The sequence below is a fragment of the Aptenodytes patagonicus genome, chromosome 1, assembly GCF_965638725.1.
Source record: "Aptenodytes patagonicus chromosome 1, bAptPat1.pri.cur, whole genome shotgun sequence".
NCBI lineage: Eukaryota > Metazoa > Chordata > Aves > Sphenisciformes > Spheniscidae > Aptenodytes > Aptenodytes patagonicus.
Genome location: NC_134949.1, coordinates 219,627,392 through 219,644,256, shown reverse-complemented (window position 1 = coordinate 219,644,256; position 16,865 = coordinate 219,627,392). Strand labels below are relative to the sequence as shown.

Here is a 16,865-nt window from a genome sequence, read left to right as displayed (position 1 = left end):
GACAAGGGGGAATGGCTTTAAACTAAAGGGGGGTAGATTTAGACTAGATATAAGGAAGATATTTTTTATGCTGAGGGTGGTGAAGCACTGGAACAGGTTGCCCAGAGAGGTGGTGGATGCCCCATCCCTGGAAACATTCCAGGTCGTGTTGGACGGGGCTCTGAGCAACCTGCTCGAGTTGAAGATGTCCCTGCCCATGGCAGGGGGTTGGACTAGATGACCTTTAAAGGTCCCTTCCAACCCAAACTATTCTATGATTCTATGATTAAATATGAGTGAATCATTCTTTCTTTCTTATTTTTTTAGATAAAAATAAATATAGATAGGAGTTCTAGTACTTTCTTCCCACACCTCCATGGATCATCTTGCTCACCCCCCGGCATGTGCATGAGGGTTGTAAGGCATAGAAATGAGATAGTTTCATTCTCAATCCCAGGCTGTTCAGATTATTTGTAGCAACAGAAAAGCTTTTTTATTTCTGTAAAAGTGGCTCAGAGCACTCCCAGCAGAAGGGCTGAAATCCAGGCCCAGCAGAAAGGGTGTGGTGGTGGGAAACCAGGAATACAAAGTAATGAAAATGAAGAAATCCCCTCCAAAGACAGGTGAGACTCATACTGTCTGTCTGTAAGACTCATGTGGTACGTTCTTGCCATTCTCAGGCCCCACAGCAAATATGCTCCCTCTGTATACAGAGAAACAGAGGACAGCTCTTGGAAGCAAGGTCATCTCAAGACTCCTTTGACAGCCCTGGTGGCCATTTTCCAGGTCTGGTTCCCACCCATGCCTCAAGCTTGGGAAGGCCTTCGCCTGTCCCTGAGAGAGCTGTCGGTGACAGCAGGCGGCATCTAAATTCCTGAATGGCCATTCTTTTCCTTCGTCCTGAAGGAAACCTTTCCACGGCTCAGCAGGAGAGGACCTGAGCCTGCGCAGAGGTGCAGCAGGACAGCGCTGCGGTCTGGCAGGCGCAGACCTTGGCCGTCCCTGCCTTGGCGCTGGGGAGTCACCGTGCTCCTCTCTGGCTGTTTCTTGGTGCTCTGCAAGTCGTTCTGCTGAGCTGGGCCCCGCTGTCAGTCCCTCGTGAACGGACGGGGTGTTGGTTTCCTGTTCAAGGACACCGGCCTTCTGCTTGTTTGTGAAAAGCGAGGCAGCAAGCACTTCTTCAGAGTTGGTTCACACCCTGGGTAGCACCAGCCACCTGGTGAAGGTGTGTACCCTTGCGCCAGAGTCGGCAAGGTTCGACTAACCCAGAGACCCTGGGGTTTGGACGAGCGCTGCTGTAGAGAGGGCTTGCTCTGGCTGTCACAGCCTTGGGATGAGAGCCGTCGTACCAAAGGTGTCGGTGGAGCTCCTGCAGCGTTCCAGGGAGTGGGCCCCAGCTGGAGATCTTTCCAAGGAGTCACTTTGCCTCCTGTTCAGGGCCACCACTCTGACAAAAGGTCATCTGGTCCAACGCCCCCTGCTCAAGCTGGGTCACCTAGAGCTGGCTGCCCAGGACCATGTCCAGGTGGCTTTTGAGTATCTCCAAGGATAGAGACTACACAAGCTCCCTGGGCAACCTGTGCCAGTGCTCAGTGACCCTCACAGGAAAAAAAGGTGTTTCCTGATGTTCAATAGCACTTCCCCTGGCTGAACTTCATGAGGTTCCTCTCAACCCATTTCTCCAGCCTGTCGAGTCCCTCTGGATAGCAGCACAGCTCTCTGGTTTATCAGCCACTCCTCCCAAATTTGTGTCATCAGCAAACTTGTGGAGGGTATACTCTGCCCCATCATCCAGACCATTAATGAAGATGCTGAACTGGGCTGGAGCCTTGGGATACACTGCTGGTTACTGGCCTCCAAGATGACTTTGTCTGGCTGATCACCACCTTCTGGGCCCAGCTGTTCACCCAGTTTTCAATCTGTCTGCTCATCCAGCCAATACTTCCTCAACTTCTCTAGGAGGATCATAGGGGAGACTGTTGAAGGCTTTACTGAAGTCGCAGTAGACAATACCCACTGCTCTCCCCCTGGGCTTAGAGCCAGTGATCCTGGAATATTAACTAGCTTTCCCAGCCCCCTCTTCCCTCCAGGGCCTTACCCCATGCTACTTTTCCAAGCAGACCTTTGAAGAGGCCACGGTATGCTGTCCTGAAGTCCAGGGTTGTGAGCTTGCTTTTTGCAGTCCACCACGCCATTCCACAAGTACTTGTATGGAATGAAGCCAATTGTGGGAAGCACCATGGCATAAATATTTGCTTGAATGGCCTCTCCTTGTCTAAAGGAAGCCCAGGCGTAACAAGGGCTGGGGCTTCTTTTTGTGTGCAAGGACGGCACTGGGGGTGTCATTCCCACCCTGCCCTCGCCCAACACTCCTCTTGGCCAAGCTACACTGACAGCCTCAAGGGAAAAGGTGAGTGTGGTGGGTTAACCGTGGCTAGCTGCCAGGTGCCCACCAAGCCGCTCTATCACTCCCCCTCCTCAACAGGACAGGGGAGAGAAAAATACGACGAAAGGCTTGTGAGTTGAGATAAGGACAGGGAGATCACTCAGCAATTACCATCACGGGAAAAACAGACTTGACTTGGGGAAATTGATTTAATTTATTACCAGTTAATAAGAGAGTAAGATAATAAGAAATAAGAACAACTCTAAAAGCACCTTCCCCCCCAACCCTCCCTTCATCCCTGGCTCAACTTCACTCCCAACTTCTCTACCTTCTCTACCCCGAGTGGCGCAGGGGGATGGGGAATGGGGATTGCGATCAGTTCGTAACACTTCATCTCTGCCGCTCCTCCCTCCTCACACTCTTCCCTTGCTGCAGCGTGGGGTCCCTCCCATGGGAAACAATCTTTCACAAACTTCTCCAACGTGGGTCCTTCCCACAGGCTGCAGTTCTTCACGAACTGCTCCAGCGTGGGTCCTTTCCACAGGTGCAGTCCTTCAGAAATGGACTGCTCCAGCGTGGGTCCCCTGTGGGGCCACAGGTCCTGACAGAAAATGTGCTCTTGCATGGGCTCCTCTCCGCAGGCCACAGGTCCTGTCAGGAGCCTGCTTCAGCGCAGGCGCTCCACAGGGTCACAGCTTCCTTCAGGGCACATCCACCTGCTCCGGTGGGGTCCTCCATGGGCTGCAGGGGGATATCTGCTCCACTATGGACCTCCATGGGCTGCAGGGGGGCAGCCTGCCTCACCATGGTCTTCACCAGGGGCTGCAGGGGAATCTCTGCTCTGGCACCTGGAGCACCTCCTCCCCCTCCTTCTTCGCTGACCTTGGTGTCTGCAGAGTTGTTTCTCTCACATATTCTCATTCCTCTCTCCCAGCTGCTGTAGCGCAGCCGTTTTTACCCCTTCTTAAATATGTTATCCCAGAGGCGCTACCACTGTCACTGACTGGCTCAGCCTTGGTCAGTGGCGGGTCCATCTTGGAGCCAGCTAGAACTGTCTCCGCCTGACGTGGGGGTAGCTTCTGGCATCTTCTCATAGAAGCCGCCCCTGCAGCTCCCCCGCTACCAAAATCTTGCCACATAAACCCAATACAGTGAGTGTGGAGGTTTCTACCTCTTCCCCACTCTGTCCTGCACCAAGCACCTCTTTGTCCGGGCTTGCCAGGCGCTCTTCTTCCTAAACTAATCATTGACTCCCCCCTGCAGCTTGGCATTGCTCCCCCAGTTGGTTCTCTTGCCCAAGGCCAGGGAGATCTTGGGGCTTTTAGGGAAAGAGCGTTTGTTTTCGAGGAAAAGATGTCTTTGTGGCATGCACAAGAGAAGCACCAATGGCAAGACCGCTTCCCACACTAGATCGCTTTCTCTCTTACCCTCTCTCTTAACAAGAATCCCCCTCAGGAACCCACGCCAGCATTTTGGACACCCAGCGGTGTCTCATGGAAGTGGCAGGACAGGAGGGATGGCCACACCCCCGGGTGTCTGTCCTGTGGAGTGTCAATACGGGCCTCTCTGTCCCGAGGGGAAGGCCTGCATCTGAGCACCCCGGCATGAGGCCACAGCTGAGCAGCACAGCTCGGGGCTACTGCTCTGTGCCATGCACCGTTCTTTGGCAGCTGTGCCTTCTGCTGCGCATGTGGGTAACCTTGTGGTGAGCACAAGCTGAGGAGCACACTCTTCCTGTTACGTGTCTGCAGACTGCTGCCAGCATGGGAGGGCAGCTCCTGCGGGACACCAGGAGAAGGACAGCAAGAGCCGGAGCCTGGATGGAGACCTTTGTCTGAGACGGACATAAGGGAGCCAGAAAGGCACTTTCCACGTGTCTGTCATTAGTGTTCATATTTCATGAACACTTGTCCTGGTTTTGGCTGGGTTAGTTAATTTCCTTCCTAGTAGCTGGTACAGTGCTGTGTTTTGGATTTAGGGTGAGAACAATGTTGATAACACACCGATGTTTTAGTTGTTGCTAGGTAATGCTTACACTAGCCAAGGACTTTTCAGCTTCCCATGCTCTACCGACTGAGAAGGCTGGAGGTGCACAAGAAGCTGGGAGGGGGCACAGCCAGGACAGCTGACCCCAACTGGCCAAAGGGACATTCCATACCATGGGACGTCATGCTCAGTACATAAACTGGGGAAAGCTGGCCGGGGGGGCCGCTGCTCGGGGACTGGCTGGGCATCGGTCGGCGGGTGGTGAGCAATTGCATCGTGCATCACTTGCTTTGTGTATTCTTTCATCATTATTATTCTTATTTTCCCTTCCTTTTCTGTCCTATTAAACTGTCTTTATCTCAACCCACAGATACTTTTTTTTTCCCCCGATTCTCTCCCTCGTCCCACTGTGGGGGGGAGTGAGCAAACGGCTGTGTGGTGTTTAGCTGCCTGCCAGGTTAAACCACAACAGTCCTTTTGGTGCCCAACGTGGGGCACGAAGGGTTGAGATAACAACGGATCTGACCAGCGTGTTAAGGCAAATTTGTTATAGGCATTCATTATATTGGTTTAACAGTTGCAGGTCACAATGTTGATTAATTTACTCAAAGTTGTCGTGCTTGCTCTCAAAGTTGTGTTACGTAACACCTTACTTGCTGTGTATGTTCCCTGTTGTGCTGTCTATCACCTCTGGGAGCTGGGTCAAGGTTATCATTTTGCTGCACTGTGTAGCACTGGTCTATGATATGATAAAATTATTGGTTGTGAGACTAATCTGGTATTTGTATTCGGCATTGCTGTCATCTCCGTACCTCGGGAGCCACCTCTCAGAAACTATTAATAATTACACTCTCTACCTTTTCTCCTCAGAGAACCAATCTACAGGGGAGACAAGGGGGGACACTTCCCTCTGCTCCTTCACCTTCCCTTTCTCCTTCAGGCTAGTTACAACAGCTCTTGAGAATTTGGAATATCCTTGGGATGTTCAAACCAGCATGTTCCTATTGCTCTGTCTCCTGAATGTGGTTCAGGTCTTGTTTAGGGTTAAACAACTGTTTAAGAATACCATCCAGAGATCTATCTCCGTGACAGGCACTGCGGTTACTCAAACTCTGGCGACAGGCACTGTGGCTGACCCAGACAACCAACCCATGCTGGTATCAGTCGCCCCTATACACAAGAAGAAATACACGAGAAAATCAGCTCATTTAGTAAGGGATGAAGATGAACCAGAGCAATCACAAGAACAGAAGGAGGAAGAGGCAGAACCCATAAATGAGATGGTAACCACCCGATCCCTACCCCTGAGTGAGCTGTGAGATATGCAAAAAGATTTCAGCTGTCATCCAGGTGAGCATGTTGTCACCTGGCTGCTCCGATGCTGGGATAACAGGGCCAGTAGCCTGGAATTAGAGGGTAGGGAAGCCAAGCAGCTGGGATCCCTTTCCAGGGAAGGGGGCATTGACAAAGCAATTGGAGGCATAAGCCCTCAGCCTTTGGAGGCGACTCCTGTCAGGCGTGAAGGAAAGGTATCCCTTCAAGGAAGATGTTATATGTCACGCAGGCAAGTGGACCACCATGGAGAGAGGTTTCCAGTACCCAAGGGAATGAGCCGTGCTGGAGGTGATTTATGGTGACCTGGACAACGAGCAGTTATTCAAAGATCCAGATGAAGTCAGGTGCACATGACCCATGTGGCAGAAGTTTGTATGGAGCACACCATTGTTGTATGCCAAATCATTGGCAGTAATGACCTGGAAAGATGGAGAGGGACCAACTGTGGATGAATTGGCTGGCCAACTCCGGCAATATGAAGTATCTCTTCCTCCCTTGTCTTGGCTATGGAGAAACTGTCCCGGGAGGTCCAGCAACTCAAAGAGGATAGGTCCTACTCCCCACCTGTACGGACCAGTATCTTGGCTATTAGGAGTCAGCATTCCTCTGCTCAAGAGAGAGGATATAGTGCGTACACACCACGGGCCACCCTGTGGTTTTACCTGCATGACCACGGAGAGGACATGAGGAAGTGGGATGGAAAATCTACCTCAACCCTAGAGGCACGGGTATGTGAGTTGCAAGGAAAAACAATCACAAAAGGGGGTTCTTCCAGGAAAACTGCTGCTCCAGTTTCCAGTGAGCAGTTCCCCAGACAGAATAGAAGGGCTGATCCTACTTCCGATCTTAATAAAGGGACTTCTGACTCATATCTACAAGAAGTGAGTAACAGATACTATGACCAGGACTAGAGGGGCCCTGCCTCCAGCCAGGTGGAGGAAAGGGACAACCAGGTTTACTGGACTGTGTGGATTCGGTGGCCTGGCACATTGGACCCACAGGAGTATAAGGCTTTAGTGGACACCGGTGCACAGTGTACCCTAATGCCGTCAAGCTACAAAGGGGCAGAACCCATCTGTATTTCTGGAGTGACGGGGGGATCCCAACAGCTAACTGTATTGGAAGCTGAAGTAAGTCCAACTGGGAATGGGTGGCAGAAGCACCCCACTATGACTGGCCCAGATGCTCCGTGCATCCTTGGCATAGACTACCTCAGGAGAGGGTATTTCAAGGACCCAAAAGGGTACCGGTGGGCTTTTGGTATAGCTGCCTTGGAGATGGAAGAAATTAAACAGCTGTCCACCTTGCCTGGTCTCTCGGAGGACCCTTCTGTTGTGGGGCTGCTGAAGGTCGAAGACCAACAGGTGCCAATCGCCACCACAACGGTGCACCAGCGGCAATATCGCACCAACCGAGACTCCCTGATTCCCATTCATGAGCTGATTCGTCGACTGGAGAGCCAAGGAGTGATCAGCAAGACCCGCTCACCCTTTAACAGTCCCATATGGCCAGTGTGAAAGTCTAATGGAGAGTGGAGACTAACAGTAGACTATCACGGCCTGAACGAAGTCACGCTGCCACTGAGTGCTGCCGTGCTGGACATGCTAGAACTTCAATACGAACTGGAGTCAAAGGCAGCCAAGTGGCATGCCACAGCTGATATTGCTAATGCGTTTTTCTCAATCCCTTTGGCAGCAGAGTGCAGGCCACAGTTTGCTTTCACTTGGAGGGGCGTCCAGTACACCTGGAACCGACTGCCCCAGGGGTGGAAACACAGCCCCACCATTTTCCATGGACTGATCCAGACTGCACTGGAGCAGGGTGAGGCTCCGGAACACCTGCAACACATTGATGACATCATCGTGTGGGGCAACACAGCAGGAGAAGCTTTTGAGAAAGGGAAGAAAATCCTTCCAAATCCTTCTGAAGGCCGGCTTTGCCATAAAACAAAGTAAGGTCAAGGGACCTGCACAGGAGATCCAATTTTTAGGAATAAAATGGCAAGATGGACGTTGTCAGATCCCAATGGATGTGATCAACAAAATAACAGCCATGTCTCCACCAACTAGCAAAAAGGAAACACAAGCTTTCTTAGGCGTCGTGGGTTTTTGGAGAATGCACAGTCCAAATTACAGTCTGATTGTAAACCCTCTCTATCAAGTGACCCGAAAGAAGAACGATTTCAAATGGGGCCCTGAGCAACGACAAGCTTTTGAACAAATTAAAGAGGAGACAGTTCACGCAGTAGCCCTGGGGCCAGTCCGGGCAGGGCAAGAGGTAAAAAATGTGCTCTATACCGCAGCCAGGGGGAACGGCCCTACCTGGAGCCTCTGGCAGAAAGCACCAGGGGAGACTCGAGGTCGACCCCTAGGGTTTTGGAGTCGGGGATACAGAGGATCCGAGGCCCACTATACTCCAACTGAAAAAGAGATATTGGCAGCGTATGAAGGGATTCAAGTCGCTACGGAACTGATCGGCACTGAAGCACAGCTCCTCCTGGCACCCTGACTGCTGGTGCTGGGCTGGATGTTCAGAGGGAGGGTCCCCTGTACACATCATGCAACTGATGCTACGTGGAGTAAGTGGGTCGCACTGATCACACAATGGGCTCGAATAGGAAACCCCAGTCGCCCAGGAATCTTGGAAGTGATCATGGACTGGCCAGAGGGCAAAGATTTTGGGATATCACCAGAGGAGGTGACACGTGCTGAGGAGGCCCCAATGTATAATGAACTACCAGAAAATGAGAAGCAATATGCCCTGTTCACTGATGGGTCCTGTTGTCTTGTGGGAAAGCATCGGAGGTGGAAGGCTGCTGTGTGGAGTCCTGCACGACAAGTCGCAGAAACTGCTGAAGGAGAAGGTGAATCGAGTCAGTTTGCAGAGGTGAAAGCCATCCAGCTGGCTTTGGATATTGCTGAACGAGAAAAGTGGCCAGTGCTCTGTCTCTGTACTGACTCATGGATGGTGGCAAATGCCCTGTGGGGGTGGTTGCAGCAATGGAAGCAGAACTGGCTTCAGCATGCAACAATCCAACACCACGCACCATCTCTCCTGCCCTGAAGGACTGTTATGACAGATGGAGCCCAAAGTCGTGGACTAAATGAACTCAACGAATATTTTAGAGAGATGGCCCATAGACTAAGGGAATGATACCTGTGTGTATATATCAAAAGGCAGGAAAAGTGGTGGTGATTAATTGGAATGTATTGGAAAGTGTGGGACCTGGGCATGACGTAGATGGTAGAGAATAAGGGGTGGATACTGTCCTGGTTTCAGCTGGGATAGAGTTAATTTTCCTTCTAGTAGTATAGGTACTGGTACAGTGCTGTGGTTTGGATTTAGGATGAGAACAATGTTGATAACACACCGATGTTTTAGTTGTTGCTAGGTAATGCTTACACTAGCCAAGGACTTTTCAGCTCCCCATGCTCTACCGACTGAGAAGGCTGGAGGGGCACAAGAAGCTGGGAGGGGGCACAGCCAGGACAGCTGACCCCAACTGGCCAAAGGGACATTCCATGCCATGGGACGTCATGCTCAGTACATAAACTGGGGAAAGCTGGCCGGGGGGGCCGCTGCTCGGGGACTGGCTGGGCATTGGTCGGCGGGTAGTGAGCAATTGCATTGTGCATCACTTGCTTTGTATATTCTTTTTATTATTATTATTATTATTATTATTATTATTATTTTATTATTATTATAATTTTCCGTTCCTTTTCTGTCCTATTAAACTGTGTTTATCACAACCTATGAATTTTACTCTTTTTTTCCCGATTCTTTCCCCCATCCCACTGCGGGGGGGGGTGGAACTGAGTGAATGGCTGTGTGGTGTTTAGCTGGCTGCTGGGATAAACCACACCACCACTGAGGAACACCAGCAGAGAGCAGAAGAGGAGCAGTGTCTCTAGGCTGATTTCCAGGCCCACAGGGAACAGTTTTACCAGGAGAGGGCCCAGGCATGGGAGGCACTTTTAGGCATCTCCCAAAACAGCCGTTGCCTCTGCCATGGGAGCAGGGGGCTGAAGGTACCCAGGTCCCAGGGGTTTCGTTGTCCTCAGAGAGCCAGGCAGGGGTCACTGTCTCTCTGGCGGGCCTCGTCCCTACACGGCATGACAGATACCAGACAAACCCAGAGGATAAAAAGAGGCCCCTGCTGTGGCAAGGGCACGGCTTGACCCTCCCTCGCCTGGACTCGCTGTTTGGCTGGCTGAGACGAGCTAGACCAGAAACAGTATTCTGAAGAATAAACCATGTTTCTGGAAGTCTCATTTCTGGAATAGTGAAGAATTAAGACTTTCAAGCCGCATGTCAAAAAAGATCTTGTCTTTGTCTTCACTGGCAGAAGCACGAAGCCCATCTTGCTGGCAGTGGTTGAAGAGGAGGACTGTCAGGTGACTGTCATGAGACCGACTGAGCACTCCCTGATGCTCCCAGGCTATTCAGGAAAATTTCCTCTCTTCGTGGCTCCACCTATGAGGCATTCTCTTTTTTTTTTTCTTTTTTTTTTTCATTCTTGCCTAATATTTGAGAAGTCAGGCCCAGAACCTGAACACACAGAAAGGTCAAGCCTTTAACTGAGCAGTGGGGAGGTGCACAGGAAGGAGAAGAGGGAAGAAACTAAAAGAAGCTGTGTAGGCACCTTTCTGAAACAAAAAAAGTAATTGCCACCCTGCTACCTCCCTTCTCAAAAGCAGACAGTTTTTCCCAGAAGCCATGGAAAAGGCAAGAAAACTTCAGTTTCAGGGTCTATTGCTCAGGAAATTAGAGTATTTCTCAGTGTCTCTCCCTGAAACTGAAACTTGACAGCTTTCTCTTTCCTTCCTTAGCCTAGGTGAGAAGACCTACCTGTGCGAGGACCATGAAAGGTGCTGGCATTACAAGCACACGGACACCGAAGAGACTGTGGCTCATCAGCAAAGGGATGAGATGCTTTTCCTGGTGCTAAAAGCCACTTAAAGATACTAAATAAAGACTGTGGTAACCAGCCTCAGCCTTGCTGTGTGTGAGTGGCAAGAACTGGGAAGGGAAGAGCTGCCAGCAAGCCCCTCTGTGCTTTCCCAGTTACGGTCAGGAACAGTGTCATCCCACTGGGATTGTATTTGGCGGGGCGTGACAATTTTGCAGGGCTAGGGGAGGCCTCCCTGGGACTCTGTGACACAGAGAGACCCCCAGGAGGGCCTTTGGCTGGTGGCAGTGTTTCCTTAGCAGTGCCCAGCAGAAGATGCAGTGATGCAGTGGGGTGGCCGTGTGTGGGTTCGGGGGTGCCCTGGTCTCCAGCTCGTCTCCCTGTGCATCCCTTGGCTCCTGTGCCCTTGGAGAGCAGCCTGGACTGCAGAGGGGAGGGAGTCTGTTGTCCCCATGGGGCTGAGGGAGGTTTTGGGGTTTGTTTCCAAGGGGATGGGGCACAGGACAGTGCCAGGCTGTGTGGCCCATACACCAGCTTGGGTTGGATGAGACTCCTGAAACATTGGGGACTTTTGAAGCAGGAAAGGGTAGCGCTGCCCAAGTGTGCACTTCTCCCAGGGCAATGCACACACTTCCCATCACATCCAGAGAGCCACAGGCAAAGTGTGGCTGTTGTGTGTGAGGGATGATCACACATACAGCTGCCACCATGGAAGTGGGGCTCCGAGCTTCCCACAGGCACTCCCACTAGGAACGAGACTCTTTGCTTCCGAGGTGGCCCAGGTTGCTTCTCCCGAGGCAGCTGAGCTGAGAGCCAGGCAGTACCTTAAGCAAGCAGCAATATGCAGTGCTGATTGGGACGGGCTGCAGCCACAGTCTGTCTCTCCCCTTGGAGTACTGACTGCCCAGCTTGGACTCTTTTATCCCCTACTGATATGCTCCCACAGAGAAAAAGCAGCGGCAAATAAAGAACTACTTGGATTCATTTACTTTTATCATTCTGCAAGCCTGGAGGTGCATTTATATCAGCAATGATATGAACCATGGGAACTGATGGAAAAAATGAGAAAACAGTTCTCACAAAAACTTATACATCTTGCGTTTGCATGGCTGCGGGGGGCCACCTGTAATCATCAATAACAAATGAATCGTAATCAGGACTGTAAACGAGCCGTTTCACAAAGGCTTCCTTGTCTGCTGGCTCGGGGTACCAAGAAGCAAGACCGTGCTTGTAGGCCCAGTCAACAATCTGCAAACAGATAAGGAAAATGAGCTGATGAAATAAAGTTGGCACGTTATGAAGTTGAAACCAACTGCAGTTTGGCCCTGGCTGTATTTTCTCTCTTTCCTCCCTCTTCCCCCTCAAAATTGTATCCTTTTTTGCTTTTTCCTTTGTGCAATTCCCTGAGTCAGCTGCACTTCATCCCTTGGGTGAGGGAATGCAAGCTGCCTGCAATTACTGGCTGCTTAGAAATGCACACTCCTGCCCTGGCAAAATGGTTGGAGTGTGCAACTGAAGGAGAGCAGCCCTTTAACCACCTCCGCTCACGCCCTTAAGCACCTCAGCTACACTGTTCATCCATCAGTAACTTCTAGCAGGCCAGTGTGATTCTCAGTGGGTGTCCCCTGAATGGGAATTACAAATTTGATGTATACAGGGCACCAATCCCACAATTAGACAACAAGCCCAGATCTGGAATAGTATTTAGGTACTTAGGCCCCTATTAAATACAGGAGGAGAGGTTCCAAAATAGCAATTCGGAACCTAAAACCTTTTGGCAACTTGCATTGTTTGAATTTGACCCTAAACCTGATTTTTTGAAGTGCTGAGCACTCACAGCTCCAAGCAATAAAGCAGAGCTTTATGAGCTGCGAGGCACCCAGAATCAGGAGTTATTTTTCACATTTGGGCTTTAATGATGGGAGAAATCAAAGCAGCAATTCTGGCTGGAAGGATTCCTGAGAATCATTGCTTTAGGCTGTAGAAAAAGTTGAATTAAAGAGCCACAAAGCAAGAATGATGCCAAAGCAATTCCTGCCCTCCCTACCATGGAAAGTGGAAATAAATGAACACTCACTTTCACAGCAATTTTGAGAGACACCTCTCTGATGCTGTCCAAGGGGGGATAGAGTCTTCCTTCTGCAAGATTCTGCTCTGTCACCTCGGCAGCAATAGACTAGAAAGAAGAAAAAGGTAGTTTATAGAGATAGGCTCAAGCACGTACCACATTCACCAGCATTACATGACACATGGCTGAAACCTCAGCAGCGGCAGAGCTGGGACTAGTTCTCAATGGGAACTGCTGAACTATTCAAAATACATGTGTGTATATGGTTCATTACAGACTTAAAACTGGAGCCAGACTGATGGAGTGCTGTGCCAGGGCATCAGTTGTGGAGAATGAGGAGAACCCGGTCATGGCTCCTGCACCTTTGTGGGCGCAATGGAAGCTTGAGCTGTCCCTGAGACTGGGAAAGGCTGCGGCTTTTTGCTGAGGCCGTGCCATTTCCACTCAATGCATTGCCCCAGGCCAGGTTCTTGGAAATACCTGAAGTAGGTGCATGTGCCTCTTATCATCTTTTTAAAAACAAGTTAAATGCCAGTTGGAAACCTCTGCTGTGATGAGGAAGATATCGTCAGAGATGTGCCGGACTCCGCAGGCGATGACTCCCAGTGCCACTCCTGGGAAGACGTAGGCGTTGTTTCCTTGGCCAGGGAAGAAGGTCTGTCCATTGGGCAGGGTTACCTTTGAGAATGGACTCCCACTTGCAAATATTCCCCGTCCCTGACAAGAGAGAGAGAGGCATCCAAATTCAGAAGAGACATCTTACATTGCTGCTGCTTGCCATGATCTGCGCTCAGGGGACTCTGGTGACCAAGTGGATGAATCTCCAGCCAGTCAGTGAGAGGCACCTCCACCAGAGCCCTCTCCAGTTGATACTTCTGGAGGGCCTGGTCCCCAGAGCCCCAGAACAGGGCCATGGACAGGGCCATGGACAGGGCCACTGAGCACTGAGTGGGTGTTTGCACTGCCCAACTGCAAGTGCTCTGAACTTGCTGAGAAGGAGTCTCTCTTCCTCTCTACCAACCATCTATTGAGTGTGAAGAGGGACCCATGTGGGATAAAGGTCTGAGGGCTGTCTGATTGCCCTAGCCAGAAGAAGGTGGGGAGGGGGGCAAAGGGGAGAGTGAGACAAGGCCTCTTCTCTCACCCCAAGTCAATCCACATGACAATAATTCTTCAGTGTCATTGAGCCCAAGTTGGGCGATGAAACTGTTACACAAACAACTAGGGTGGCAAAACACAGGGGACAGTAACCTGGGAGGATGGGACACCTCAGACAGCTGTGGGTAAAGGAGACAAGTGCTTTCTTTAGAGGATCACAAAGTAATTCAGGCTGGTAGGGACCCAAACTCCTGCTCACAGCAAGGTCAGCTATGAAATCAGACCAGGTTGCTCAGGGCTTTATCCAGCTTGGTCTTGAAAACCTGCAAGGACAGAGACTGCATGAGCAGTCTGGGCCCCTGTTCCACCTCCTGACTCTCCTCACAGCATGCAAGTTTTTCTTTATGATCAGCTTGAACCTCTTTTGTTTCAACTTATGCCCACTGTCACTTGTCCGCCCACCATGCACCACTGTGGTTTCCTTGGTACAGTCATGGCCACAGCGTACCCGGAGCACCCAGCTTCCCTACGCTGAGCTCCAGTACCTCAGTGAGGCGGTAGCACTGCTCCGCTGTGCACTCTGCTTTACTTGTGGGGTTGCTCAGGGCAAACACGATGGGCCTCTCATTGAAGGCTGCCATGTCCTTCAAAATCTTCTCAGTGAAAGCTCCTGCAATGGCTGCGACACCTAAAACAACAACAGCAGAGTGAGATGGTGCTTTCCAACTGTCTGACTTCAGTGCTTTGGGCTGATCCCTCTTGAATGCCTCTATTGGTAAACGAACTGTGGAAGGGAACAGGATCCATCTTTGGAGATGCAGGTGGGAATGTTTCTTTTTCATATTATGGCGAGATTAAAAGCCTGGCTCAAAATAAAGCCCTCTGCTCCTCTGCGCAGCGTGGGGATCAGTGTTTAGGCCAGTCTGGCTGCGGCACTTTGCCTCCCAAAGGCTCAGCACTTCTTCTCCCAAAGACCTGCCTGAGCTGCCTGTTGTCATCCTTGCCCTGCCCAGCCTTCCATGTTTGCTGCTGCGAACCCCAGATCCTGCCTCCCGCAGCACCTCCCTCTGCAGCCCTGTCTGGGAGCGCTCCTTCAGCTCCAAAGGAGAGGAAGCCTGTGCCCCACGGTCGAAGGGGAAAGGATGTGGAGAACTCAACTGACAAAATGGGGGTAAAAAAACTCATTTCATTTTGACTGGGAGAACAAAAGGAGCCCCTGGAAGAAAGACGGAAACTCTCCTAAGAACTGAATTGACGTGAAAAGGTCGTGCTAAGGGAACTCCACCTATAATTGCTGTAGGCTTCACTTTCTGCACAACCTCTTCCAGCGTGTTCACACTGGGGTGGTCCTGGGCAAACATTTCTTTCTCATGGTTCAAGTGGCTCCTGCCCTGTGAGGAAAAAGAAGGACTCAAACTTTGGCCTGTTGGCAAAAGGTGGAGACATAACGTAGTAACTCATCAGTTCATTTCATCTCTTGGCCCTCTACTTAAACCAGATTCCTCAGAGCAGGTCCTCAGCATCAGCCAGTCAGGCATTGAGCTGTTGGTGTAATGTCACATGGGGCTGGTCTCTGCTCCTCTCACCCTCCAAAATACACTGATTGTGTGGAGGAAGGATCTGGCTGACAGGGCAGAGAAATTGTACACGTAGCACAAGCCTCCTCAAGTCTGAGGAGGGACAAGGGCAGAGGTCTTGAGGACCCAGGGAGTGCAGAGTAGAGCTGGGCCAGGCTGGATCACCAAGCAGGGCACAATGTTGCTGTTGTAATAGCCCATATGACATGCAAGACTTCCAGCACTGCTTGAGACCATGGCCAGCAGTGTATCCTACCACTTTAGAGGCCCAGCCCAGAGCGTTGCCTTTAGGGCAGTCAGTGCTGCTGGTACACTGTTGTCACCATGAGACCTAGTCCTCTGAAAGCAGGAACAGCTCTGCTGACACCAATAAAACTGCAGCCCTTACTCCAGGGTTGAGCAGGGGTCCAAGGTATCTGCCTGCTCTGGCCTCTCTCTAGCCTGCAGGAGGTAGTGGGGGAGTGGAGCTCAGCTCTGGAGATAAATTTACCTTCACAATCAGTCCCTTGGAGTCCACCATCCAAATTTTTTTGATGGCATCCTCTCGTGAAATTCCTTCCTTTTCCATGGCCATGAGGATGAGATGAGCTATGCCCATTGCAGCCTGGAACACATTACATAAACACTTCATTGGGATATCAACATCTGTTGGGGGGGAAGATTTTAAATGAGAGATGTGTTGGGTCACCCCCAGCACTGCACAAAGCCGGGAGGCTTTCTGCTCCGTGGCTGTACAGTGTCATGGCATGGGGCTGATTTTAACATTGTTGGTGCTGCCACGAATAAAAAAAACCCAATCGTCCAGCAGAGCAGGCTGCCCATGAGGCTGGAGCAGTGGAGGTGGTACCTTGACACACAGAGGCTGTCTCCATCATTTAAACCAGCTGCTGCAGGGGAGGAAAAGGGGCAGACACTGAACAAATGTTGGTGACGATGCCAGTACAGAGGAACTCAAAGGAAAGTGGGATTGCTGCATCTGAAGTACTGCCAAGAGGAAAGTCCTCTTCTCCCACTCCTGCCTGAGGAAGCAGCCCTGGACATGCTGTGTGTGTTAGCGGTCCTACAGCTGTGCCCAGCCCTCCTGCCCAGACGGGGACTAACAAGGCAGGATGGTCTCTGTGCCACAGCACAGACATGTCTGTCAGGAGGGGTGGAGAAAGAGAAGAAGCAATCTTTGCTTCACAGAGGGTCAGACAAACAGTGAGTAACAGGCCTTGCCCAAAGTCCCACAGGTGGGCGAAAGCTGAGCCAAGACCTGGACCAACGCCTTTAGTCCACAGTTCAGGCTTTAGAAACTTTTTCTTCCTGCTCTCTCTTTGAGCAAGGCACCTTACAGGCTACCTGACTTCTGCCATGGGGGCAATATGACTGACTCCAAAAAGTGAGGTTATGTTCTTACAGTTCTTTGAGTCTGAGTCCTTTTGACTCTATTGCTAAAGAGGCTCTGGTTTACCCTAACTACCAACACTGAGGACTCAAACCAGCCTCCTTAATGTTCCTGCAGCACCCTGCCTCATAAGGGACTTC

At 51.0% G+C, this 16,865-nt stretch overlaps 1 protein-coding gene across 1 annotated transcript in view; it reads right to left on the bottom strand.

Moving 5' to 3' along the window:
• Positions 1–11,559: 11,559 nt before the first annotated feature.
• ME3 (malic enzyme 3) overlaps positions 11,560–16,865 on the bottom strand; it is a 132,478-nt gene continuing 127,172 nt past the window's right edge. Inside the window, exons 9-14 of the mRNA XM_076328346.1 lie at positions 15,829–15,942; positions 15,047–15,152; positions 14,307–14,449; positions 13,207–13,380; positions 12,673–12,771; positions 11,560–11,843 (exon numbers count right to left, since the gene is read on the bottom strand). Coding sequence (XP_076184461.1) covers positions 11,682–11,843; positions 12,673–12,771; positions 13,207–13,380; positions 14,307–14,449; positions 15,047–15,152; positions 15,829–15,942 — 798 coding nt within the window. The 3' untranslated portion in view covers positions 11,560–11,681. The remainder of the gene's footprint in view (positions 11,844–12,672; positions 12,772–13,206; positions 13,381–14,306; positions 14,450–15,046; positions 15,153–15,828; positions 15,943–16,865) is intronic.